At 38.5% G+C, this 27,323-nt stretch overlaps 2 protein-coding genes across 10 annotated transcripts in view; one reads left to right on the top strand and one right to left on the bottom strand.

The window, feature by feature from the left end:
- The window catches only part of LOC120424813 (UNC93-like protein MFSD11), an 85,959-nt gene extending 75,047 nt beyond the window's left edge, over positions 1 to 10,912 (bottom strand). Inside the window, exons 1-5 of one of the 3 annotated variants that reach the window (XM_039589033.2) lie at positions 9,667 to 10,154; positions 9,507 to 9,575; positions 8,867 to 8,967; positions 5,009 to 5,185; positions 4,425 to 4,622 (exon numbers count right to left, since the gene is read on the bottom strand). In XM_039589033.2, coding sequence (XP_039444967.1) covers positions 4,610 to 4,622; positions 5,009 to 5,185; positions 8,867 to 8,967; positions 9,507 to 9,575; positions 9,667 to 9,753 — 447 coding nt within the window. In that variant the 5' untranslated portion in view covers positions 9,754 to 10,154 and the 3' untranslated portion in view covers positions 4,425 to 4,609. Of the gene's footprint in view, positions 1 to 4,424; positions 4,623 to 5,008; positions 5,186 to 8,866; positions 8,968 to 9,506; positions 9,576 to 9,666; positions 10,155 to 10,778 lie in introns of those variants that run through there. The other 2 variants (XM_039589031.2, XM_039589032.2) reach the window with 2 other exon arrangements.
- LOC120429837 (teneurin-a) overlaps positions 1 to 27,323 on the top strand; it is a 463,678-nt gene that overhangs the window by 132,005 nt on the left and 304,350 nt on the right. For 3 of the 7 annotated variants that reach the window (XM_052708830.1, XM_052708793.1, XM_052708804.1), the window contains exons 1-2: positions 20,182 to 20,393; positions 20,650 to 21,172. The exons of 1 other annotated variant lie outside the window; for it this stretch is intronic. The gene's annotated coding sequence lies outside the window, so the exon portion shown is untranslated. Of the gene's footprint in view, positions 1 to 20,181; positions 20,394 to 20,649; positions 21,173 to 27,323 lie in introns of those variants that run through there. 3 more of the 7 variants (XM_052708815.1, XM_052708809.1, XM_052708813.1) reach the window with 3 other exon arrangements.

Here is a 27,323-nt window from a genome sequence, read left to right as displayed (position 1 = left end):
AGCTGCACCTCGCTGTCTGCATACACCAATATGTCGTCCATCGACACATCGACGTTTGGGATGCCTTCAAGCAGTGTAGAGATGCGATTCTGGAACACTTCCGGTGCCGGTGCAAGACCGAAAGGCATGCGGAGACACGAGAATCTTCCCCACGGTGTGGCAAACGTTAAGTACTTCTGTGAAGCTTCAGAAACCTTTATCTGCCAAAACCCCTTCTTGCAGTCGAGAATCGTGAACCAGGAAGCGTTCTTAATCCTCCCAGCGATTTCCTCGATCGTCCTCAGCGGGTAGTGGCGACGCAGGACGTTCTTGTTAACATCTGAAGGGTCAAGGCACAACCGGATCTTCTTGTTCTTCCTGACGACGACCAGGTTGCTCACCACAGGGGTTGGTTCTTCTTGCTTCTTGATGACGCCCAGCTTTACCATGCTGTCCAGTTCCGCTTTAACTTCTTCTCGTATCTTGTGCGGAATCACGCGCGCTGGGCGAATCTCAAACTTGGCATCCGGCTTGATGTCAAGGTCGTATTCAAATCCGTTCAAGCAGCCTAGACCCTTGAAGATGTCGTCGTCTTTCTCAGCCACGTGAACTCGCTTGATCAGGTTTAGTTTGACGCAGCTGCTGCGTCCCAGAACAGGCACTACATCGAGGTCGATGACTTTGTAAACAAGCGTGGCCTGCTTTCCGTTCACTGTGCTCAGCATCGAAAATTCTCCTGCTACCCGGTTTCGCTGGCCGTTGTACGAGACGATGTACTTCGTTGGGGATTTGTCCAAGTCGACGTTGATTTTCTGCGCTAGCTTGAGAGGTAGCACGTTACACTGGGCACCACAATCTAACTTGAATTTTAGTTTCGTTGCCCCAACGAACACTTCCTCAAACCAATCCCCTTCCTCCGCGTCATCTGCCGCTACCGCGTGCAAGTGCAGGTCGAAAGTCTCCTCATTCAATTCGTCCGACGACTCCGATTCTACAGCTACCGCTGCCGCCTTCCTCTCCGATCGCTTGCCACTTTTCCCAACGGCTGGCTTCCTGAAACAGCAGTCCGGCACGTGTCCCGTTCGATTGCACGTTGAACAGGTTTTCTTGTAAGCCGGGCAGTTCATCTTTCCGTGCTTAGTTCCGCAGCGGCGGCACTTGAAGATCTGGTCCTCCTGTTTCTCTCGTACGGCATCACAACTTTTGGTCTCCGAACTCATCTGATGGAGGGTTTCCGTGGTCTTCTCGCTTGATCGGCATATCTGGATGGCTTTTTCGAGAGTAAGCTTTGGGTCACTGAGCAGCTTCTCTCGAACCTTCTGGCTCCGGATTCCGAGAACTATCTTGTCCTTAAGCAGCCGCTCTTCTGTTGTTGTCCCCTCCTGTACGGTGTTGAAATCGCAGTCCACGATCGCTTGCCGCAGCTTTATCAGGAACGCGTCGAAACTCTCATCAGGGCCTTGGTCCGTTTTGAGGAAGACGTAAGTACTGTACGTCGGATTAGCGGTTGGATTGTAGGCCTCGGCAAACTTCTTTTTAATTTCGTCCGGGTCCTTCTTCTGCGCCGCCGTGAGTTGGAATCCGGCGAATGTTCCCAACACATCCGGTCCCAAACTGTTCATTAGGATTCCGACTTGACGCTCCTTCGGCAGATTCGTGATTCCCGCCGCCAGCTCGAACCACTCGTACTGTTGCAGCCAGTCTCTCCAGATTCGCGCCTTGTCCACCTGGTTCCGGATGTTGATTCTCTCCGGAGGATGAGCTGAGAAGCTCTGAACTGGAGCTGGAGGATCCGCCATTTCGCGCTTCTACTTCGTTGTTACCGGAACTTTTCGCAATACCGACGCCAGACTTACAACGTTACGCGTTTTAAACAAGCTTTTCGCGAATTTTTCGGAAGTTTTTCAGCGTTTTCCGAATTTTTATTCCTCCACGAGGCGTGCCCACTTCTGACACCATGTGAGGTTAGCTTTATTAGTGATCTGTCAATGACATGGTGAGTAGGTAGAGTGGTAGAGTACAGAGTAGTGGGTCATCCATAGTTTACGTTACAGAATCGCTGGCGGCGGTTGGACTCGCAATTCAAAGGTCGTCAGTTCACTTCCACTGGGGTGGAAAGTTCCTTGGAGTAGAAAGAGGTTTGGGTGCTCTCAGCATTCAAGCCTTCGGACTCCTAGGTTCGAGCAGAAACTTGCAATAGAGACCACAAAAGACCCGGGGGTCGTTAATGTGGATGGTTTGATTTTTTTTTTTGAGTATAAACATTACTGTTTAATATTAAAAGAATCAAAGTTGCTGAAACCGCAAGAATATACAATGAATCAAAACTGTAGTTAATTGTACATAACTGATCCATCATAATTGATAAGTGCAGTGCTTCTGGGGACGCGCCGTCCTTTTTTTTCGCGATAATTTTCGTCTCTTTTGTGTCGTTATTTGTGTGCATGGGGTGATTGGTCATTATAATTGAATAATGCCTTCATAAGTGCAGTGCTTCTGGGGATGCGCAGTCCTGTTTTTTCGCGATAATTTTCGTTTCTTTTGTGTCGTTATTTGTGTGCATGGGGTGATTGGTCATAATAATTGAATAATGCCTTCATAAGTGCAGTGCTTCTGGGGACGCGCAGTCCGGTTTTTTCGCAATAATTTTCGTCTCTTTTGTGTCGTTATTTGTGTGCATGGGGTGATTGGTCATAATAATTGAATAATGCCTTCATAAGTGCAGTGCTTCTGGGGACGCGCAGTCCTGTTTTTTCGCGATAATTTTCGTTTCTTTTGTGTCGTTATTTGTGTGCATGGGGTGATGGGTCATAATAATTGAATAATGCCTTCATAAGTGCAGTGCTTCTGGGGACGCGCAGTCCGGTTTTTTCGCGATAATTTTCGTCTCTTTTGTGTCGTTATTTGTGTGCATGGGGTGATTGGTCATAATAATTGAATAATGCCTTCATAAGTGCAGTACTTCTGGGGACGCGCAGTCCTGTTTTTTCGCGATAATTTTCGTCTCTTTTGTGTCGTTATTTGTGTGCATGGGGTGATTGGTCATAATAATTGAATAATGCCTTCATAAGTGCAGTGCTTCTGGGGACGCGCAGTCCGGTTTTTTCGCGATAATTTTCGTCGTAAATGATCGTAAAAATTTATTCCAACTTTCAGTTTTAGTATTAACTCTTTAAACTATCGATTTTATGAACAGTAAAGCGTCATTTATTTACTATTTTTGAAATTTGCTCGCGGTATCTAAATTGTAAAAACAGTAAAATTATACTGATAAGTCCAGCCCATAGCACTACTGCTCGGCTGGCACGCGTTCGATAAAAATTAACCATTTTAAATAATCAATTTTCTATCTTTCCGCAGCCGGCTGCCTAAGATTTAAAAATTTCAACCGATAAACAAAATGCTCATGGTCACATCACTGCCACTCGTGAATCCTGACCTCATACCCATCTACTAACCCCCTCAAAACTCATGTGATACTTTGTCGGAGAAGCAGTCGATTGGGCGGTCTCTATCACTCAAGTATCGGACTAACATTCCCATCCACTTCCCCGTGACTCTACCACTGGTCGTGGCCGGCGCCGGTATTGATCAGCATGATAGGGGCCTTTGAGAAGTTGCGAAGCGAGGAAAGATAGCACCCACTCATCTTCCACGGCTCGTGGATGTAACTTCTGGAGGTCTTGGTCAATAACGGAGTAGCAACTGAGGTGGGCACCTATGCTTATGCTTGCTTATGCTTATGCATAACTGATCCATCATAATTAATGTTTGAAACCATATGTTACAACCTTAAATCTATAACAAAACATTTGTTTGAAAATTCAGCAATTCCCCACGAAAACAGCATGATTCGAAAAAAAATTTCAAAATTTTTCTGGGGGATCCTTGGCCGAAATAATTAGACCCATATTTTTTTGTTTGGCCATTAGGGTGACCTACGCCGTGTTAGGGTGGTCCGAAAAATGGCAATTTTCGTCGATTTTAGCAAAAACCATTTTTTTCAAAAAATCATATCTCCGCGCCATTTCATCCGATTTTAGCTGTCCTAGACGCAAAAGAAAGGTGATTAGTTTGGCTATTTGGGAAAAATAGTAAGAAGTTTCGAAAATCTAGCTTAACATTTGAAAAGGTCATATGAAAACTTAAAATGCTGTTTTGAAGGTCTCGGGACCAAAGAGCCTATGTATGAAAATATTTTTATCGGATTCCTCGGAAAATTTCACATAACATATCAAAAAATGGTGAAGTTATGTTTTCGATACTCTGAGATACGATTTTTTGAAAATACAATGTGTTTTTCGACGCGCCACGCGCAAAAATTGGAAAATGACGAAAACGGGGAAAAATCGACTTTTTTTCACTAAAACTGCGATAACTTTAAAATTTCAGCGATGACCTATAGATGTTATGGTACCAAAAGTTGCGTCTTTTAATTACGAAAATTCATCTCGCTACGAACGCTAGAGCTTCTCATATCAAAATTCGACCAGCCAACATAGGTATATGTGACGCGCTGTTACAAGGTTTGTTTGACTGGAATGTTTCATCGTTGCAGTTGCGAGGTTCGAGGTTCGGTAAACAGAAACATTTCAAACTCCTGAATTTAATTTTCTAACCAAATGTTCCATCAATTGTTCAGACTGAAAAATAAATCGTTAGAATTAAGGCATCGAATTAAATTTCACCGCTAGATGTAGCATTCCATCTAAATCAAAATTCTTGTTGTTTCTTTGAATATTCACGCTAGGTGTCAATACCTCAAACAATTCCTATAAGATTTTAAATATCACACAAATATATGTTATATGTTTATGTTAGCCAATGTAATTGTACTATAGATGGCATTCAAGTTAATTCAGCAACTCAATGAAATAAATAGATAATAAATTTTAACTGTGAGTCCTTGAGATAAAAGTATCTTTTTGATATAGAATCACATTATACCAATTTCAAATGAATGCTAAAATTTAGTCTCCAGGTTTGGTATAACACCATCGAATCATAAATACACTAATCGCATAATTACCTCATTTGAAGCAATGCCCAGAAAATTCCCGAATTTCTGGAAATAGTAGTTTCGTCACTGCACTTGGAAAGATACATTCCTTGGCCAGTCCAGATAAGAGCAGCACCACAGCCTAATATGCCACTAGCCAAATAAAGCAAAAAAGTTTGCGGCCACAGGAACGTCACGATGAAAAAGCTGTAATTAAATAAAAGTATTATGTTTGCAGTGTTAATAACGTTTTATGCATGCGAGAGAGTATAATAAGGTGAAATTGCATGTCCTGCACCCAAATTTATGATTGTTACAAATCGATGAAATCTCAAGGAGATGAAATTTATTAGCAGCACTACTAAAAATGTATGAAGAGACCATCTCACCATACTTGCATTTCACATGTTAGTTCCACAGAGTCACTAACAGAGGGATACAGAAAGAGAGTGCTTATGTCGAAAAGCATAGTTGTACTACATCTTCGCTACACGTACAGATATTTGAACACATATTCAAAGCCAAACAAAAATTAATGATTTCAAATGTGTTGTCAGCAAATTATGGATGGTTTGTTTCTTCATAAATTTTACATCCTCAGTTTGTGAAAACTATGTTTTGTTAAAGAGTTAAACTCGTTTGAGCATTTTTATGCGCTGAAATATCTGTACAATGTTTCAGACAAATCCGCAGCGGTAAAATGTAAACCTCTTTCCTAAGTGCTTCGAATTGAATTTGTAAACAGGATTTGGCCACTCAAGCTTCAAGCTTTTGGAAACGGCATTTATACTTTTTTACAAATAAGATTTGTCTTAGTCCAGCTTTTGAATGGATCAAGATTCATATTCTTATTAGACACGGACAGCGCTATCTGGGAGTGAAAGTACATGATTTTATGTTATCCTAATAAACACCTCTATTCATCATAATTTGCGATCATTGTCGAGTATGTAATAATTAATTACGAAAATTATCAAAATATGTCAGGGCAAAAAAAAAATCAAATTATTCGCTCTACAGCATTGCCTTGGCGTTCTCGATTGCGAGATTCCTACTCGAAACTAGGTGTCCGAAGGCTTGATTGTTGAGGCAATTGCAAACCTCTTTTTACACCTAAGCTTCCATCCACCCCGGGATTCAAACTGACGACCTTTGTATTGTTAGTCCAACTGCCTACCAGCGACTCCACCGAGGCAGGACCCAGGGAAACGACTCCTACACCTGGACTGAGCTAACGACCTAACCTTTAGGTTAGTCCGGGGCCAAAATTTACTACCCCGTCCGACGGAAGGCGTGATCAGGCAAATTTCGACTCGAAAAATCCCACCGGGACCGTCTGGGATCGAACCCAGGCCGACTGGGTGAGAGGCAATCACGCTTACCCCTACACCACGGTTTTGACTGACATATTTTGATAACGAAAATTATCAAAATATTTCAGGGCCTATACTCAATAATACGGTTGTCATTAAAACACTTCAATTTTTGTAAACTTTTTGTGAGTCAATAAATGAATAAATTTAAATTAAATTATTCCAGATAACCAATTGTAATTTAAATTTCTAGTTTTTTGACCTGCACTTTTTTGTGCGTCTCAATTCATTATGTCGCCCAGCTGAATTTGTGCTGATTGACACCGATCTTCATGGTTACACTTATCATCTCGATGGTGTATTCAGGCTTTCAAGTTCTCCTTGACACACTGATAGTACAAAATATTGGAACACACCGCGGTACGGGGGGATTTACGGACGACCGTAAACAGATGAACTTGAAATAATGATAATGGATTAATCACAGCAAGACATTCAGCCACCCACACATTTTTTATGGTTCGTTTAATTTTGTCAAATAGAAAGACTTAATTTTCAGCCTGTGAAATTCAAATGTTGACATTATAAAGTATTATAGCGAAGCTGGCATATCAGCAAAAAAAAAAAAGGAAAAACGAGTGTAAACACTTGCACAACGATAGTGAAAGCATACTTTAGTCATGACCACCAAGCTGAGTTGTTTTTGTAGCATTCTTGATCGTAAGCGAAGGTTACAAACAGGTACATAAAAGAATGAGACGGTCGTTATACACAAAAATAGTTGATTTTATTGTGAGTCAACAGTTCAACAATTTTGAGTCTGGACCCGATGCCTGATTTTTCTGTTACATTCTTATTGGAATTCCATATAAACTGTAACGGGAATCGCAGGCACCGGGCCCTGACTATTAAATATAAAGTGTTATGTTTCCGTTTTGTGCCATCGAACCTCTCCCTTCCAATAGGAATTGGCATTTATTTCTGACAAAACAGTGATGAAACAGATCGCTGTGGCATACAACAAGTTAAACTACCGTGTTGTGTGATCAAACTAACACACATTCAATCAGACGAACATGACCGAAATATATAAAAAAAGACAAACAGACGAACGCCTTATTTCGTGTCCAATTTTGAACGCCTTTACAAATTAGTGAACAATGCTTCCAAAAGTGCTTCGTTTTTGTTGTTGAACTTGGTTTGAGTTGAATAAGCTTTAATTCAGAGAACTGTGTACCTGTTTCTTAAACCGATTAACAGTCTGGACCCGATGCCTGAATTTTCTGTTACATTCTTATTGGAATTCCATATAAAGTGTAACGGGAATCGCAGGCACCGGGTACTCACTACTAATACAGTCTCATTGCACAAAGTATCTTTCCTACCAACAGTTCGTCGCCGTCGTGCTAACTTGTCGTACGTGCATTTTGGGCCAAATTGAGTTAAGAACGCCATTTTGTGCAGCTCACAATGCCTCATCTTTTGACCTTCACAGATCCCCAAAATTTGATTTCAATCCTGAGATATTCAATAAAAACCAAAAAAGCTCCGAAAATTTTTGTCACTCTACATATAAAAGAAGTTTCAATCCTGTCGTGCTATGTTGTCACTACCTGAAAATTGATGTAAGTGTGACAAATGGCAAAGGGATTTCAGGTCAGAATGCGTTTGACGCACGTACATGTTAGACTACCTTAAACATTTTTAATTATAACTCGGGACTCCAGCAACCAACTTCAACCAAACTTCGGGACAATGCACAGAATGGTCAGACAAACAAAACGTGTTTGTTATTGTTTACATTGCGTGCTTTCGTTTTTGTTTATTCAAGGTCAAACATTAAAACGCGTTTTTCTCGGAACGTCAAAATGGCGGGTGCGATATGATAGCACGACGACGTCGAGTTGTGTTTCAACAATTTCAAGGTCGTTCGTTTTCGCTCCTGTCGGTGGAATGCAGCAACAAATAGCTACACAACTAATAATGCATGCATAAATATTAGTTCAAACGATTTAAACTTGTCCCACGTGCCCCGTTAAAATTTCATCTTTAATTTAGTTATTTTCAAATATATTAGATAGTTCTGAAAAAATAGCAATTTTACTTAGAATTTTACGCTACACTTCTCTAACATTATGTGCTAGCTAGTTCCTCAGGAAGTGATGTTATTTATTAAATTTATTGTGGGTTTTATGACATTGGACCTCAATTTACTTATATTTTGTATAATTCTATGTGTTATCATTCAAAAATTTCGTGTTTGCAAACATGTTTAAGGAGAAAAAAGAGTTCCCAAAATCGTGAACAAGCGTTCATGAAAATGGGAACCTCGAACAAAGAGCTCAAATCCCATGGTAAGATTTTGAAAAACGTACCATGAAATTCACGATTTTGGGAACTCTTTTTTCTCCGTGTCTGTTCAATCAGCGAGATTATTTTCATTTCATCTTGGTATAAAAGGATGACTTTTCTGTATTTACAAAAAAAAAAACAAGTCACGATATACAGGTTTGCGTTTATGAGCAAACTGAGTTGTTGTGGAATTATGGAATGTTTTTTGTTACGCATCACTTACCAGTAGGTGAGAGCTCCCAGCAACATTGCAATTTTTGGTCCAGTTTTCGACAGCACGGATGGAGTAATCCAATTGGAAATGGACAGCAATGCATATATAACCTATGCAAGTATGAAGAAAGGAAATTGTAGAAAAATGAAATTATGCAAAATTTAAAGATGTTTATTTAATGCTTTTATCCGTAAGAACAGGCAGTGCATTACCAAAAAGAATAAAGTTGCTTCAAATAAATGAAAAAAAACACCAACAAAAGTACGAAGAACGTTAATCAGCTCTAAACGAAAACAAAAAATATATACCCCGGCCTTTTTTTTCACCTTGTTCAATTAAATTAACGTTACCGATTTAAAATTAAAGTACACTCTTGTTTGATGCAAAAAGGAAATAACAGATCTGAAAGCTTCAGATGTGTACCAAATTTTAAAAATCAATTAACTATATTCTCCGAAACGAAAATAACGATCTTTGAACGATTATCGGATTCAAGATTTATTACATAAAGTTTTTAGTTATTTTAACATGTTTGAATCGTGATGTTTCTTTAAATTGGATATAGAAAAAGTGACATATACTTTTAGGCCAAACATGCAAAAAATTTCAAACTGCCGTTCAATTTATTGATGGTGTGGAAATACTTTACCGCCAAACTAGTATATCCATCTCCGGTAAACGTGGGATCATCTGTTTTGATACTGTTTATCACAGTTTGCTGAAAGTGTTAGTGAAAGAAAGAAAACATGTTTGAAGACGTATGCCGCACATTATAAAAAAAGCACATCACGCTTGAAACATGTTCGTACTTCAATATTCGCCATCGTTTGAAAGGCAGTGAACAAAAGCATGAACCCGAGGCCCAGAATGATAACGCTGGTCAGCCGCTGATCCATGATGCTGGATTCTTCTTGTTTTACACTAAGTTACACAAAATTTATATGACACTCTATCATTTCCTGACACGTAACGTCTGCGCCTATTGCAATGTTGCAGCTTCGTTTGGTCCACAACACTGTTCAACAAAGCTGCTATATTTTTCATATATAAATATATTCAGGCACCACGCACTGCAATCGCGATTGTCCAGGCCAAAAATGAACTGCACCAGACAACGAACGACAAACTATTGAAAACGAGACACAACACAACTCTCTGCTACCAGTTATCACATCTGAATGTTGCAAACGTTGTCGTTTGGAAGTCTTTTGAATATTTGATATTCCCGTTTAAAAAAAAATAAGCTAATTATCCCAGTTTTCAATTTTTGACTGTTTTTTTGTTATAAATATTGATTTAAACAGTTTATATGTATAAAAATATTCAAACTACAGTGTTAAACGTAAACTACGTTGATATTCCGAACGCCACATAGCCAACTTGCAAGCTACGATCATGATGAATGGTAGTTAGGGTGACCACAGAAAAAATATACTGATTCTGAAAAACCATTCATTCATATTTTGACTAAATTTGATGCTTCATAAGAAATTCACATCTTTTGCAAATATTATACTAATTATCTCTTTACAGTTGATCGCGCGGGATATCAATGGAGCACCGGATTCGAGTGGTAGAAATGGAAGTGCTCCATTGTCAATTTCTACCAGCCTAAATGTGATTCACAAATAAATTTAATTTAATCCCTGTCTGTCCCTGGCCCATCTCTGACGAGAGCCAATGGTGATTCTTGCTCTTTTTGATGTCTCCTCGGCTCGCATCCCATGTACTGTTCCCTTTAGAGTTTAGTCAGTAATAATTATTAATATTGACAAAAAAAAGGACTTGAGGCGTAATCTAACTGCAAGTTCTTACAGAATGCTTTCTTCGGACTGGCTGCGCCTGTGTTCGATTAGATTATACCTTACGCATTTAGTAATAAATGTCGTTTCTGTTCGCGCAATAAAATTGTTTTACTCACGTAGTTAAAAACAGTGTTTTAATCAGTGTCCGAATTCTCACGAACCGACAAAACGCGCGAACAACAGTTATGAATCAATTGAGTTTCTGGTCACAGTTTCTAAATCATGTTAACAGTTTTTATTTATGTCCAGAAACCAGGTAAAATCGGAACCTTCTCTCATCATGTTTGCTAAAAATAGTCACTCTAACGCTTGTTGTTGATATCACGTGCTTCACTATATAGCCAAGGCAGTGAAGTAGTAGTGGTCGTATCGCTTTTCGCAAGGCTGCTCATTCGGCTCAATACTGTAAGCGGGGGGTATATTGAACCATTTCCTTTTTTTTTAAAATAAATATATCTTTATTGAACATTCTTATAGTAATTACATATCATTTACATAGCAAGTGGTATGGCTAAATGCTCTTCATCTGTGTTGTACTTTTCGTTTTATAATTAACTGATCACATTTATTTATTGATTTGAAATTGTTTTACATTTTTGCATTGAATGGAATACATTTGGATAAACAAGAAAAAAAAAACACTTTTACAACTAATCCTAACTTAACACTAAAATAAAAATTCTTTGAATTATTTAAAATCATTAGAACGAGTAAACTACGAACTGCATTTTAAAATTAACCCTCCAAGCGTTCTTACTTGTTCCGCACGAGTTTTGCAACCAAGCAGTGTTGTTGTCATCTCGATGAAAATGTTTAGAAGTGTTTGTGGTGAAAACAGGTCACCCTTCATCCGTTGATGCTGGTTGGTTTTTCCTCGATTGCTGACTGAAGCCTGGAGGTGTTGAGAATACTGCAACTTTTTGCCGCTGATTCAACGCAATGGCTGCAGATTTGGAACCACTTGAGCAGATCCCGCTCCTGGTGACGCCAAAGCAGGAAAATCTACGTCCGTGAATGCTGGTGGTGTTTTGCGACGATTTGGTTGGTGCCTCGTCGTCGCTTGCTGCCGAATTTTCTCAAACTCAGCTCGTTATGAGCAGCTAAAATTTTTGGTCGAATCGTCGCCACCGCGATTGAAGCATTTGGCTTCGATGTTCTCGTTGATTGTGTTGCAAGCTTGAGTTTTATGCTCACCTCCGCACAACGACTCTTGATGAAACTAGGGACCTACATAGGGAAATGAAATGTTCTGGGATGAATTTCAAACACCCAAAGTCATTCAAATTTAAGGTTGAAAAACTTGTAGTTTTTCTTTGGTGCTGGCACTTTTCATGTACAAAACAAGCACAAACATAATAAAAACTGCCAGATTATTATCAACAACAGTTTTACAATACTTGTGATTGTTGTAAGTCTCGTTTTTTGCCAAAATTATTTTTTAATTGATTCCGACCTTATTGTTGCATGATCTTGTTGCTCGATTGGAACCCCGATTTGACAGTTCGATTGGAACCCTGAGAGTGACATTTCGCCTCTCTATATAGGCTCTCTAGATGAAACAGTTCCTTTCACCATGCAAGTAGTTCGAACATTGTGTCACGTCGCGGTGCACTGGACGATAACGTCCCCAAACTACTTTCAGCTCAGACGGAGTTGTCGATCCTTTCTCGAGATGAACCAGGTACAGTTGATCACGATACTTGATGTCCTTGTTGTGTCTCGTCATCTTGAATACTTCGATCACGTTCAACTTAAGAGTTTTGAGCTCTTCTTTCAGCTCTTTCAGCGTATTTAAAAACGTGGGTTTTTATAGAAAACCTAGATGTTTGGGTATCAAAAGATCGGAAATTTTATGCCCTTTCCGATACCACATAGGTTGACTTGTGAATCGTGGACCGGTTCGGATGCCGGCGGATTTTCCAACCAGGGCTGCGGAGTCGGGTCATATTTCAAGCGACTCCGACTCCGACTCCGGCTCCGGCTTTCCACAAATTGATGACTCCGGCTCCGACTCCGACTCCGGCCTTCCAACTCTAGCTGACTCCGACTCCGACTCCGACTCCAGCTTTCCACAAATTGTTGACTCCGGCTCCGACTCCGACACCAAATCTTTATTTAAAATATTTTTAAAATTTGAATTAATCACATCACTCACATTTCAGTTCACACTTGCGCGAATACTGTAAACCGGGGTGACATTTATGTTCGGGGTGTTTCGCAAAATTCTAAATACGAATTATTTATACAAGCAGAATGGTATGGAACCATACTAAGCTTGGTAGATAAGTGTTCGTTGTTCTATGTTACATGTTTTCAGCGTTATATAAACAAAAATCATAAATATCTTCAGATTTAAACGCATTTTAAGCACAACAATTTTGTAAATAAATTTAAATTTTGTTGTTTGAAAAATTGGAACTTTTTATTTAATTACTTTAAATTTACTTTCATTTTTTTTATTTATATGCTAGCTAACTAATTTTTAATTGTACTTTTTTTTAATGAAATATTAAAAGAAAGTTAGCCTTCATGATCGAATTGACATATAAAATCAATTTGCATAACTTTAGGCTGAAATTTTGAAGAAACACAGTAACTATCAAAGATATCCTGGTTTTGAAATAGACAATTTTCAAAGCCACTATTTTTTAAAGCTCTTTTGAATTTATTTCAGAGGACGTACATGGAAATTATGTGATCCAGCCCAGTACACACTTTAAACATATAAATAATGAGAAAATTCTAAAATTTGAAAAATAAATTAAAATTATAGCAATTATATCACCCCGATTTAAGGTGTTTAAAAAAATAGACTTGTTCAAAGATATTATTTAGGGATCCACCACTTGCATATATTTTTTGCTTCGACTTTTTTTATGCGATCAGGGGCAGTATAATAGTTGATAATTTATTAGTAGAGTTATAATGTCAATTTTACAAATGTTTTTTAAATATATTTTTTTTTCGTTAGTACCGATAGTGAACCTTAATTTTCCTATAAAAAAAGATCTACTTAAAATCTTAGCAATTATATGGTGATATATTGACATTTAGTTGAATTAAAAGTTTGCAAAATTAAGTTTAGATAAGTTTTATATAGAATTTCCAGAGTTATGTAAACTTTTATACTAAGTAGTTAGTAAACTTTATATTCAATCTAAATTATTTTATATCGGTCAAAGATGCCAATTTGGAGTTGGGGGGCTGGATTTATGGTGATTTGTCAACAAATAACTTTATGTTAATTTTCGAAAGGTGTACAAACTTTTTTAGCACCTTTTTTATTTTTGTAATAGTATTTGTTATAGAAGTTTTTTATAGAAATCATCTTTTCATAAGCTTTTTGTAGCAAAATGTTCGGCGTGAGTTTTTGAATAAAACGTAGTACTAGGTTTTTGTCAAACTTTGAATTCTTAACATGTTTCATCACAAAATGCGCATAGGGCCCAAGGGGTGTAAATACTTTTTTTTAAATATTGTAAATGCAAGCAAAAAGAGACTCAAAGAATCAATTAATTATGTTAATAATTATTTAAATATGTTTTAATTTTTTGACTACAAAGCCACAATAGTTTACTATTGTATGAGTTATGAAACTATAGTTTAGTGTATACAAACATTGACAAGAGAGGATTAACAGATTATCATGCTGTGATCTTAGTGAAATTACACAATAAGAGCTTTCCAATCACAATAAAAATGCTTCGAAAACAACATGACATCTAATAATTATCTTGATCCAAAAAATAAATTAATTAAAAAAAATGTCAACGCAGTGCACGCGATTCAATAAATAAATTTAAAAAATTGGTAATTAACCAAAAAATTATAACAAATATTGAACAATAAATAAGTTCATAAATTATATAAAATATATTGATAACTCCGACTCCAGCTCCGACTCCAGGTCTATCAGAAATTTACGACTCCGGCTCCGACTCCGACTCCAGCTCATAAAATTTAGCCAGCTCCGACTCCGACTCCGACTCCAGCTATTCGAGTTTTGACGACTCCGACTCCGACTCCGACTCCAGGTCCCCAAAAAGACCCGACTCCACCGACTCCGGTTCCGACTCCGACTCCACAGCCCTGTTTCCGACGACGTAGTTCCGGGTTGGTACGAAATTCCAACGAAAAATCTATTCTATCGATACAAAAAACCCCAAAATGGTGTTATACCCACTCCAAAATATTTATTTAGCAATTCTATGGTAATATATTCACATTTAGTTAAATTAAAAGTTTGCAAAATTAAGTTTAGATAAGTTTTATATAGAATTTCTAGAGTTTTATAAACTTTTATACTAAGTAGTTAGTAAACTTTATATTCAATCCAAATTATTTTTTTAATCAGTCAAGGATGCCTATTTGGAGTTGGGAGACTGGATTCATGGTGATTTGTCAACAAATAACTTTATTTTTGTTAATTTTTCGAAAGGTGTACAAACTTTTTTTTTGCACCTTTTTTTATTTTTGTAATAGTATTTGTTATATAACTTTTTATGGAAATAATCTATTCATGAGCTTTTTGTAGCAAATAGTTCGGCATGAGTTTCTGAACAAAACGTAGTACTAGGTTTCTGTCAAACTTTAAATTGTTTACATATTTCATCACAAAATGTGCATTGTGCCCAAGGGGTGTTAATACTTTTTGCCTTTCTTACTAAAGAAAGGTATAGGGTTTGCTTTTGGCTCCGACGCCAAATCAAGCATCGTTCCCAAATCATTTCTCGAGAAATATTCATTCGAAAAATCTGCAAAAAATCATGGACGATCGATTTTCGACGCCCGATCGATTGACAATGACAGAATTGGTCTACCTCCAATATCCGAATTTTGGCGCTTAATTTACTGTAGAGCACGCGTGACGTCCGTGTGTGGTAAAAAAGTGCTCAATTTTGTGGTAGGGGGTTTCTCAGAGCCCACATTATGGATTTAAGCTCTCTTGGGCGCATTTGAAAGGGGATGTGCTGAACCTGAACCAGTTCCATACCAAATTTGAATTTATCCATTTTTATGGGGACTCGGAGTGTGTTTTCACCAAATCAGACGGTTTTCAAATGAAAATTCGGTCGAAAATTGAAGTATTGAAATCGTTTATTTATCCAAAAAATTGCATTTTCCAGCCCTACATCTACCCAAATTTTCATCCATGTCGGTAATGTGCGCGGGACCGTGGTGTAGGGGTAAGCGTGATTGCCTCTCACCCAGTCGGCCTGGGTTCGATCCCAGACGGTCCCGGTGGCATTTTTCGAGACGAGATTTGTCTGATCACGCCTTCCGTCGGAAGGGAAGTAAATGTTGGCCCCGGTCTAACCTAAAGGATAGGTCGTTAGCTCAGTCCAGGTGTAGGAGTCGTCTCCCTGGATCCTGTCTCGGTGGAGTCGCTGGTAGGCAGTTGGACTAACAATCCAAAGGTCGTCAGTTCGAATCCCGGGGTGGATGGAAGCTAAGGTGTAAAAAGAGGTTTGCAATTGCCTCAACAATCAAGCCTTCGAACACCTAGTTTCGAGTAGGAATCTCGCAATCGAGAACGCCAAGGCAATGCTGTAGAGCGAATAATTTGATTTTTTGATCGGTAATGTGGTTCTTGATTTACAGCTTGTGGACTAATTCACTGCTATGAGACGCGGGTTCGATTCCCGCCTTATCCACTGAGCTTCTATCGGATGGTGAAGTAAAACGTCGGTCCCGGTTTCTCCTGTCTCGTCAGAGGCGCTGGAGCAGAAATCCCACGTTAGAGGAAGGCCATGCCCCGGGGGCGTAGTGCCAATAGTTTCGTTTTTTCGGACTAATTCACTATGAGGGGGAAAAACCCCTAAAAAATGTAAAAGCCAATTTTCACCAAATGCCAAAACTATTCCTTTGGCATTTTATCTAATTTTTTTTCTCCACATCATAATCTAGACCATACTCGATGTTCTGAAACAAATTTGACCTCATTCGGATTTACCGTTCAGATATTAGAAAATTTCCATTTTTGCCTTTCTTACTAAAGAAAGGTATAGGGTTTGCTTTTGGCTCCGACGCCAAATCAAGCTTCGTTCCCAAATCATTTCTCGAGAAATATTCATTCGAAAAATCTACAAAAAATCATGGACGATCGATTTTCGTTGCTCCGTCGACAAGTTGTCAAGTTGAGCTTCACATGCAGACGCGAGCAATGCTGGCGCGTGATGCTGGCGCGTATAGAGTTTTGATACTAGATTACCCCCTTTTAGTGCAAGTTGCTTTATCGATTGCTCGTTCATCACACATCGCCTATCATTATTTTCTATGCTAAGCTTCAGTGAACGCAAACTAGACGCAAGCAGCTATCTGTTCTGAAGCCTCATGCTCATTCTTTTGCCTTTCTTTTTTGTTTTGTTCATTCTCTGATCGAAATCTGAGCGAACGAATTTCTGGGAAGCGTCCAAGCTTCCCATGTGCCAGTGACAACGCACATCGCGGGTTTGGTTTTCTAGCTTCGGTACTAGTCTTTTTTTGTATTAGTAATTTTTGTTCATCGTACCAGCGCACCAAGGTGGTTTATTCGGTACGTTTGCGTTTGTCGTAGTGAAGTCCCACCGAGCGCTCAGTCGTTGTATGCTTCCCAATCCCAAAAACGCCTAAATGCATACTACATAATTTTCTGGCTTGCTTATTGAAAGCTCACAATTTTGCCTAACGCCTAAATGACAGTTTAGTGAATTACAGTAGGCGTTTCAAAGCTTTCAAGAACATTTATGCGGCTTTACCGTTACATCGTTGTTTACAACACGGCAAACTTTCTGCCAGTCATTTTGTAACCACTTTAACGCATTGGAGCAAGACGGAATTATTTTGTTTTCTCGTTAATTTTTAATATTTTGAAAAGTGCAAAAAAAACACTCAGAGAATATGAACAATTTAGCGATACGCAGAAAACATTACGAACATCGCAAATTGTGAGCTAATTCTCTGTCTCAAAAACAATGTGTTCTGATTTAAAAAATCGAAAATGCTTGTGTGCGAGCACAGCTTACAACCGGCCATGGCAAATGGGGCAAAAACCAGCGCTTTTCAGTTATATGAAAAAATATGGCTGAGTTTGAATTAATGAATGGACCATTCTTTATTTGGCTATTTCTTTGAAAAAAAAATCAACTGCGTTAACTTCCTTTTGTAAGAAAGGCTCTATCTCACCCCAGGTGGGATTAAATCGGGTTTTTGGTAACATGTCTATTTTTTCGAAAAAAAACTTTGTTTTTAAATCATAACTTGACCACATTCGCACAGATTCAAATTTGAATTCGCACGGGACAAATTTTATCTGAAAAGTGCTTCCTTTGCATTTGGTATTTTGGAACGATATCAAATAATACAAACTACATTATATGTTTTAATAACGAACAATCTTTTTTCACCGGTTGTCACTGATGGAAAAGATCATGACCGGTTTTGCCTTCCTCACCTCACTGAGGCAAGGCTATAAAATCACTCGAAAAATGAACTTCTTAAATACACCTCCTAGATATACCTTCACGTATACCTATCGACTCAGAATCAAATTCTGAACAAATGTCTGTGGGGATGTGTGTAGACATGATTTTTTTTCCACACGATTATCTCAGAACTGGCTGAACCGATTTTGGCCGGATCTGCCTTATTCTGTTCGTTTTGGGGTCCCCTAAGACCCTTTTAAATTTTATCCTGTTTAATGAAGTACTTTTAAAGTTATGCCAAGAAACAGTTTTTTTGTAGCTACAAAAAAGGGTGATATTTGCATAACCTCAAAGGCCGGATCTTTTTGCTTACGAGCGAGAGTCGCGCAGCATGCGTAGGGATTTTGGTCTGACCACGCGGGGGATTGGCAGCCACACCCACTTGCATGCGTATCGCCCGGTTGCCACATTGCTTAAGCAGTGTCTGCGTCTCTTCTGGAAAAAATCTGTATTAATTATGTTGCTGCATAATTTGGTCTAGACAAAGATTTACACGAACTTTTTACTGAAATATATAACTCATGGGACTTTCTCCTTTATTTTGGAGAGTTGGTAAAAAAAAGAATTCTTGACTTTTTTTTGATAACGTCCTATAAACAAATGTAAACATTGAGTGTATCCCTTTCAAACCTTATGTCAAAGTCCATCGGAGTAAGCGGGATACACTCAATGTTTACATTTGTTTATAGGACCTTATCAAAAAAAACTCAAGAATTGAAAATTGCTGTTCAAGTAAAATCAATAATTATAAAAAATAAATGAAAAAAAAATAAAAAAAATAAAAAAAAAACTCTTAAATTAATTTGTAAATACAACCTAAAATACAACATGAATGTGAGGAAGGCACCAACCACCTTAAGGTGGATTAAGTAACGTTTTTTTATTACAGCAAGCTATCGGTTATGGTTTGGTTTATCTTATATGAAACAAGCCTTACCCGACAAACTTCGTTCTGCCTTTTTTTCGTTTGTTGACGTTTTTAACTTTTTTGCTTATTCAGCCTCCTGTGATCAAAATTTGATTTTACGTAACTTTTCCCATACAATCTGTCGATTTTCCGGAATCGGTTCCAGAGTGGCCAAAGTTGTAACTTTTTGGCGTAAGAACCTTCCTTGAACTTATACGAACCCAACGCAACAAAGAGCACCTCGATCCGACGTTCCGTGTTGAATTGATTCGCGTTCGAACAAAACCATCGAAATTTTTTATATATATATATATATATATATATATATATATATATATATATATATATATATATATATATATATATATATATATATATATATATATATATATATATATATATATAAGAAGATGTTTGACTGGATCTTTGTATAAACTTATTTACATTCAACGTGCATCCATCACGCACTAAAATGATAATGAGTGGGTGTTAATCGTTCTTGAAGGACTCCGAAAAGATTGCAAAAATGTTTATAAAAAAAAACTCGAAACAAATCCATACCAGGCAAATTGAGTCGAATGCTCATGCTTTAAAATCGTAGTTTAGATGTAAATTGAAAGAGATATGCTGGTTACAAAAATATCTTCAGTAAATTTATAAAATACCACTTTGGGCGAATAAGCTCATTGCCGCAACTTTGTTTTAATCCATCTAATGTTGGTCTTAAAAAAATGAATCTGTGATTACAACAAAAATAAACCCATTTTGTGAGTTTGATACATTTCCTGTAACTAACTGAAACGGTTTGAATTTTCATTCTACCGTCAGTTTTACGAGCTGCTTACAGCGTAAATTTCGTGAATGAAAACCTCAAAAGAAAAAAAGGTGTCGGTTGCGCGCCAAGACGATGCATAAATAATGAACGTGTCAACTGACTATGGTGTTCGGCTCTCTAAATTTACAATAAAAGCTGGAAAATATTTCTGCACATGTTTTTTATTGCCTCCTACGCCGAAAAAAAGTAAAGGATAACCGAACCGTAACACAGGCCAGACTCGTGCAAACGGAGAGCACATACAGTATTGGAGAATAAAGTGCAGGACTAGACCACGATACTGTCGGGATTCTGCGCAGTATTTGACATTGCTCTCAATTGGAAGAGAATCAGATTTCGTGAAGTTCAGCAAACTTTTAGTCAAGCAAAGAATTCAGTTTTAATACAGTGGTTAAGGAAAAATCCGTGCGAATCATTAATTTTCAAGAAATAGGAAGAAAGTTTACGCTAAACCACAGGAATTTAGTGCTTGTAACAATAATCCACGCAACGTGTTCATAACTTCTGATGAAATCCTATGTTCAATGTATAATCTGCCTTTTTTGATAGTGTCTAGCATTGTTCTATTTAATGTTTGATTTTTTTTCAGTACCTTATTTCAATGTTATTAAAATAATTATCATTTTGTCACCAACTTATGAGACTATAAAACAAAAAAATAGTTTTTCAAACAATCTTTATAGCTGCAAATCTCATTTTATTCTCCCACTCTCATTTCTCGCTCTCGTTATCCTTTGCAACACTATACTGTATCCTTTTTGCAACACATTCTTATCTATCAGTGAATCTTCGTCCATCGAAAAAATCAGTGATTTGGAAAAATGTTTCAATAGTTGCTTATTGTTTCACAAACCATGGATGTAACAATATACTTTCGCTGTAAATGGAATTTACATCACCGATAGCGCAAACATCAAAGCAGATGACGGAAACAGTGGATTCGAGATTGTGGTGGAAAGAAGAATCATTCAATTAACAGCATATTGATGCGCTTCGGAAAATTGCAAATATTCTCTACTGTCATTTTTCTCCTCGCGCCATCAATTTATTACCAATTTGTGTAGTGTAAAGTGCAAACGAAAGGCATAAAAATTTGCCCTGATAGTGGTCTCGTACTGAAAAAGTGCCAATACTAGCAAAGCAGGTGAAAAAGGCCATGAGTCTTGTGGAAATCATGAATTCATGAATATTCAAATGAGCCGTGTATGGTGTTTCTGGTGGATCCCACACATAAGGATTAAACTCCAATACCTTTGAATTGAAAGAATGCTACAGAAAACGGCGACAATTGATTCAGCCTAATAGGTAAAAAATAGTTACCATTTTTCCAATCATACATTTATTCTATAAAATATGCCTGTGCTGTTTTAATTTGCATACGATTTTGAAAAAAAAAATCAATCTGTTGGACAAAACAATGTAGCTAAATTTACAATTTATATTATTCTAGTCGCTATCTCATAGGACACAATTATTTTTAAAAATCCTCTGAAACACTCAATTGAAACTTTTTTTTTCCAAAACCTTCGAGTTCTCGATGATTTTGACTCTGTTTTCATGTATTCATGTCAGCATTATTATTCTGATTAGAACTTTGTTTATAACTAAGGCTACCAAATCATGTTTAGCAAAAATTCGTACACATTGCTGATATGACCCCATGTTATAACAAAACAAAAAATAGGAGCGGCCGTGGCTGACTGGTTACGGTGTTCGCTTTGTAAGCGAATGGTCCTGGGTTCGATTCCCATCTGCTCCCAACGAGAAAGTATAGGGAATATAAATCTTGAAACTCTGAACATGAACGAAAAATCAAGGTCGCTCGAGTCGGGGTTCGATCCCCCGTCCTTTGGATTGGTAAGCAAAAATGCTAACCACTATGCCATCGCGACTTGGTGAGCTATAACTGGAATTAGGAATACTGTTGCTACCAACTATATACGCGCTGGGTCCTTATCCATTTGACAAGGGTTCGGAAGTTCTAAATAACGTTTGAACCCGATTGGTGCAAACGTTCTTCAGGGCGGGGCTTGTCGATAAAGCTGAAGTACCTCGCGCTCGGCTAGCCAGCGTAGAAATGGATCACCGAAGCTCGGCAGAGCTAACACCTTCCAAATGCCTATGCGAGTTATTTTGTAGATCTAAAAATACATGGAAACAACTCAATTTGTAAGAAGCGGCCGTGTGGTCCCGTTTGGTTGGTTGCACACACACACATGTTATAACAAAACAAAAAATGTTAAGGAATGATTTGGATAAATTTGGAATTCAAAATATAAAACAGTGTCGTATTTACAGCTGCAATTTATACTTTGCTATAAGAGTGCTTATTACTTGCACGTTTTGAAAACATTCTCAAAATAAACATTTGCTGAATCATGTCTGTATGGTCTACATTTTATTAAATTTTCAAAAGTTTACGAAATGGCAAGTTTGCTGTTACGAATAATATCGATCTAAGTGTTATCACGAGAACATTTGTCAACTCTGATTTTTACATGTTTTCACAATCTTTAGATAGCCTTTAGATATTTTATTGGATAAATATGTTTTGCAAGGAATTTGAATAGAACAATTATTGATAATCAACTTTGAACTGAAGCAAACATAGAAAACTACCCAAATAATCCTTTTAAAATCAAACTGACAGTTACATACAATTTTCTAATTAGTAAAAGCTTTGGCCAAATCAAAAAAGCAATTCAATTGGTCACTGTCACATTGAATTCCGTACAAATCCGTATTAGCATAGCATAGCATTGGTGTCTACCCGTAGCTGCTACTTCGTTATTGACCAGGACCCCCAAAAATTGCTCCGTGGACCACAGATAAAAAGTAGGAACCAATCATCACCCCTTCGCAATTTTCAAAGGTCCCTATCATGCTGATCAATACCGACGCCGGCCACGACCAGTGGTAAGACACGGGGAAGTGGATGGGAATGTTAGTCCGATACTTGAGTGATGGGACCGCCAAATCGACTGCGTCTCCGACAAAGTATCACATGAGTTTTGAGGGGTTAGTAAGATGGGTATGAGGTCAGGATTCACTGTGGTAGGTGATGCGACCATAAGCAATTTGTTTATCGGTTGAATTTTTTTAAAAATCTTAGGCAGCCGGCTGCGGAAAGATACATTGTTAATTATTTAGAAAGTTTTTAAACGAACGCGTGCCTTCCGAGCATTGGTGCTGTGGGAAGGACTTTTGATTTGCGAAAACATATTAAATTTTAAATAAAAAAATATACAAATGTAAAAATAAAAATATATAAGAAAATATGCGAATTGATAAAATAAATAAGTCAAAGGATTGAGAATAATACACAAATGTGATCGGACAATATTCAATAAAATCGCGTGACAAACTCGACGGCAAACGTGGCAAAACATACTCTGGACGAAAACGAAACCGAACAACTTTTCGACCCGAAAAATCATTCGCGACTCGGGACAACAAAGACGGAAAAGGCAATGAAAATCCCGCGAGACGACCGTGACGCGCACCCAATCGTGATGATCTAATTAATCACAAGAGAAACATTTTTAATTATCGACCGATTTTGAATTATTTCGCGGCAAAAGAATAGTATTAAGTCATTGAGAAGATTGAGAAAATATTTAAAAGCAAACGAACTAAACCGGTGGCGAGCAAATAAAATTATTGAACATTGTCTGAAATAATTTTGAGCTAATTAAAAAAAACGCGTTATTGAACCCTCTGCTAACTTCTACCTAAGAAATAAATATATCTGCTATCCTTCTCGCACATGCCACAAAAAGAACAAAACGCGACCAAAATAGAAAATAAAAGAGTAAGGAGGAGAAAAAAAAAAAAAGAACGCTCTCACCCGAATCCAGCAACGATGACGACAAGCAACAGCTGATAAGTCCAATACGCCAGCGGAGCCTTTTCCTGGCGCAGGACAAGCGGTGGGTTGGCAGTTGCGATCTCGCAAGGGTTTTTTTTCCTTTCTACGCTACGCTTATCAGCAGCAAGCACACACACCACAACGATTTACAAAAGCACACACGACGTCCACATCCAGGCACGGCGCGGAACTTCCGCTCTAACTACTTTGCTTTGCTAGGCATCCTTGGCCTATTCGATTAAATATCTGCAGGTTTTGCAAAAAGTCTGCATGTTCTAATTTGGCCCTTTACCCCAACATCAAATGACGTTTGAATCAACACGCGCGACTGATCATGCAGCAGTAGAATCCATCTCCTGACATTGTTTCGGCGGATGCACGATTTCAGTGTCAAACACAAACACACAAGCAACCAGTACGTGCCACGTCACTGCCGTACTCCATGCTACCCCGCTGCACTCAATCCAGGCGAACCCCATCTGACAGCCAAGATTTCGCACCGTAAAAAACTGAGTGCACTGCCGAGCCATGTCATCGGCGAGCCAAAAAGCGCAGACACGGGCAACAGCGCGTTTTAAAACCGCCTAAAAGCCTCTTCTGGCCACCTTTTTCCTCCATACAACTCGACGACCACAAGCACGACGGCACTAACACCACTAAATGTGAGCTGAGCTTTCTCTCTCTCACCAAACGCGCAGAAAAAAAAACATGGCTGCTTCCAAAAACGAAAGGCTCTTGGAGGAAATAAAACAAGGATTAATCACGACGATTACACGATTTTCACACAAACTCCATGATCACAGCATGAAGGACGAACCGCACTACACTTCTACATAACTTCTTAGCAAATAGGTTGCGTTTTTCACAACAAAAAAGCACTTCAAACTTAGACCAACGACCGAACCGAACCAAGTCACCTGAATTCCGTACAAATCCGTATTATACAAAAAAAAACCGGCCGGTTAAAAAACCACGAAGAGGATCGAAAATCCACAGACATAACTGGAATGGCGTAGGACTACGTAAAGTTTTGATATGTGGACATGAGATTTTCCACATCTTGATTTTGAAGAATTAGCTAAATACTTTAAATAGATTTACGGAATAACTTACACACCATATGAACAACCCAGCAAACTAATTCTGTAAAGTAACTAATCGTCTGTTGTGTGCTATCTTGTGACAACGACCATTTAGTACTACTCGAGAAAATCGATTTTTAAAGTTTGATGATAAATATTTTCAAAACTATGAATGATAGAGCCAAACTGTTTGAAGCAATCGGTTCGTATACTATCGCTTAACAAAAGCTCCAAGTTTCAACTAATTTGGTTACACCAGTTAAAAGATACAGTAAATTATGTAAACAGAAATATGAAACGCACGTGTCACAAGTGTGTTTCGAAAGTAAAATTGTACTACGTGTCACAAGTGTGCTCAGAATTCCCATACAAACTAAAATAGGCCTAAATCAATCGTTTAACCGACTTTATATTTTATAGTATATTTTCAAATACAAAGGATTGTATCGCCTTTAGATAGTGTGTATCAACATAAATTTGTGAAAAACAAGAAAAAAATGATGTATGACGTGTCACATGTATGCACGATCATTTTGATGATAAATTGGTTTATGTCACAAGTGTGTTTTGCGATATCCGGGAAACGGAAGCGAGTTCTCAAAATCGTGTTAAAGCATCTTGTAGTGTTTGTTAAGTATAGCAAAACGTCATCATTAACTAATTTCCAAACAAAATGGTCTATGTCACAAGATAGCACACAGCAGACGTAATTCTGAAACGGAATTCAATTCAAATCGTTTACGAATTCCGGTTTAAAAGCAACAACCAGTACGTAAATGGAACCAATTGTTGCGTTTGAAATGAAATTTATTAACTATTCATATTAAATTCCGAGTGAGTTGACTATGAAGGCCCGTACCAAACAAAAAATGGGTTCATGGGCCCAGTGAAAAAAAAAATAAAATCTAAACTGACTAATTCCTCGTCACATAGTGTCCTGATGAAAACAATAATCGAGCTTGAACTGCCCAAGTCCCTGCGAAATATGTTGAAAGAAAAATGGGACGGTCGTTCAAAAAAAAAATCAGCTAGAAGTCGCATGTCAATGAAACTTTAGCTAGAAACAGATAATATCAAACAAATTCGCAGCAGCCATGTAAACATACTTTGAATGTGTTGGTAAATGTCTTACTAGAAAGTCTTTTTCAAACACCAACACCAAAAAGAGGAAGGAAAGAAAATAACGAACAACGATTGTTTTGCTAACCGAGTGTTTAGCAGTAGAATGGAGGGGAGGGAGTGGGGTTGGGGGCGAGAGCAGCATCAGAAAGCTGTGAAGTCCGTCATCCCCTGAAGACCAGTTTTTTTTTCCTGAAAAGCATTTCACCGGCTCGTCACGGGTAGGACGATGGACGGGGAGTGAGGGAAATTTTGAAGAGTTAGGAAGTCCTCACCCCCTTCCTCAGAATATCCAAACGGTTCGGCCAACGGAGAGGCAACTGGCTGGCGACGAGAAGGCGATGCACGCTTCTTTTGTGGCTCTGGTCCCTCTCTCTCTCTCCTGCTGCTCTGGTCCTCTCCTGCTGCTGCTGCTATTCTGGTGTCTCTGCTCTGCTGCTGCTGGTCTGGCCAGTCCTACGTCTGAGACGTGAATGCTGGTCTGAAAACTGGCGCACTTTCTTATATATGTTTTCGGCTCGCTACTTCGCATTCGCATTCATAAAAAATTACTAAAAGACCTTGTGTTACGCGTTACAGGGAGGTAGGGGGATCGCTGACCGAGCCACGTAGCCTAGTGGTAACGCTTCCGCCTCGTAAGCGGTAGATCGTGGTTCAAATCCCGGCTCGGACCAACACAACTGGTGATCTTTTCCCTTCTGGATTCGATTGCTTAGTAAAGGGAAGGTAGTGTATCGTCACAAACTGGACCTTATCACGACACCTTATGGAGGTGACCTATAGAATGTTAACATTAACCTAAACATGTTAACATTAGTTGAGTGAAAAACTGCCACTGAATCCGCTTTGTAAATGCCGGCCCCGATACTCTTCACGGGTGTTCCCCTCAGAAACTGGGAAAGATTTACTTAGGGGGGATCGCTCATCTGTTACGATTTGTTACGAGGGGGGGTAGGGGGGTCAAAAATCCCAAATTTTGCGTTACGTAATAAAAGAACGCTCCCTTAGCGTCAGTTGCTAACAAAGCGGGTTTTTGATCGGTTCTCAATCAATTTACGTACAATCAAAATCAAAAATGCTTTGAATTATTCATCTGCACGTCCTTTAAATGCGTGATACTGAAAACAAAGGAAAATTTCATTTGTTTTAATTGCGGAAGCTTGAGTGATACGGAGGTTCAGAGCTGGAAGAGCTTATCGGGATTTCTCGCCGGATGTGAGCTTTTTTTTTCGTTGGGGAAAACCTTCGCTCTGTGGCCATCCCTGAGCCGACCCCACTTAACACGTGGCATTTTCCCTTTTTGTCATCGGTTTTTTTCGGTCGTTCCCCAAAACCGAACCACAGCTAATAATTTGACAGTTGAAGAACCTAAAAAACGTTCCTATTG

Source organism: Culex pipiens, chromosome 1 (genome assembly GCF_016801865.2).
Source record: "Culex pipiens pallens isolate TS chromosome 1, TS_CPP_V2, whole genome shotgun sequence".
In the NCBI taxonomy this organism is placed as follows: Eukaryota; Metazoa; Arthropoda; class Insecta; order Diptera; family Culicidae; genus Culex; species Culex pipiens.
The sequence above is the reverse complement of the archived record's forward strand: the minus strand, read 5'-3'. Positions and strand labels throughout refer to the sequence as shown.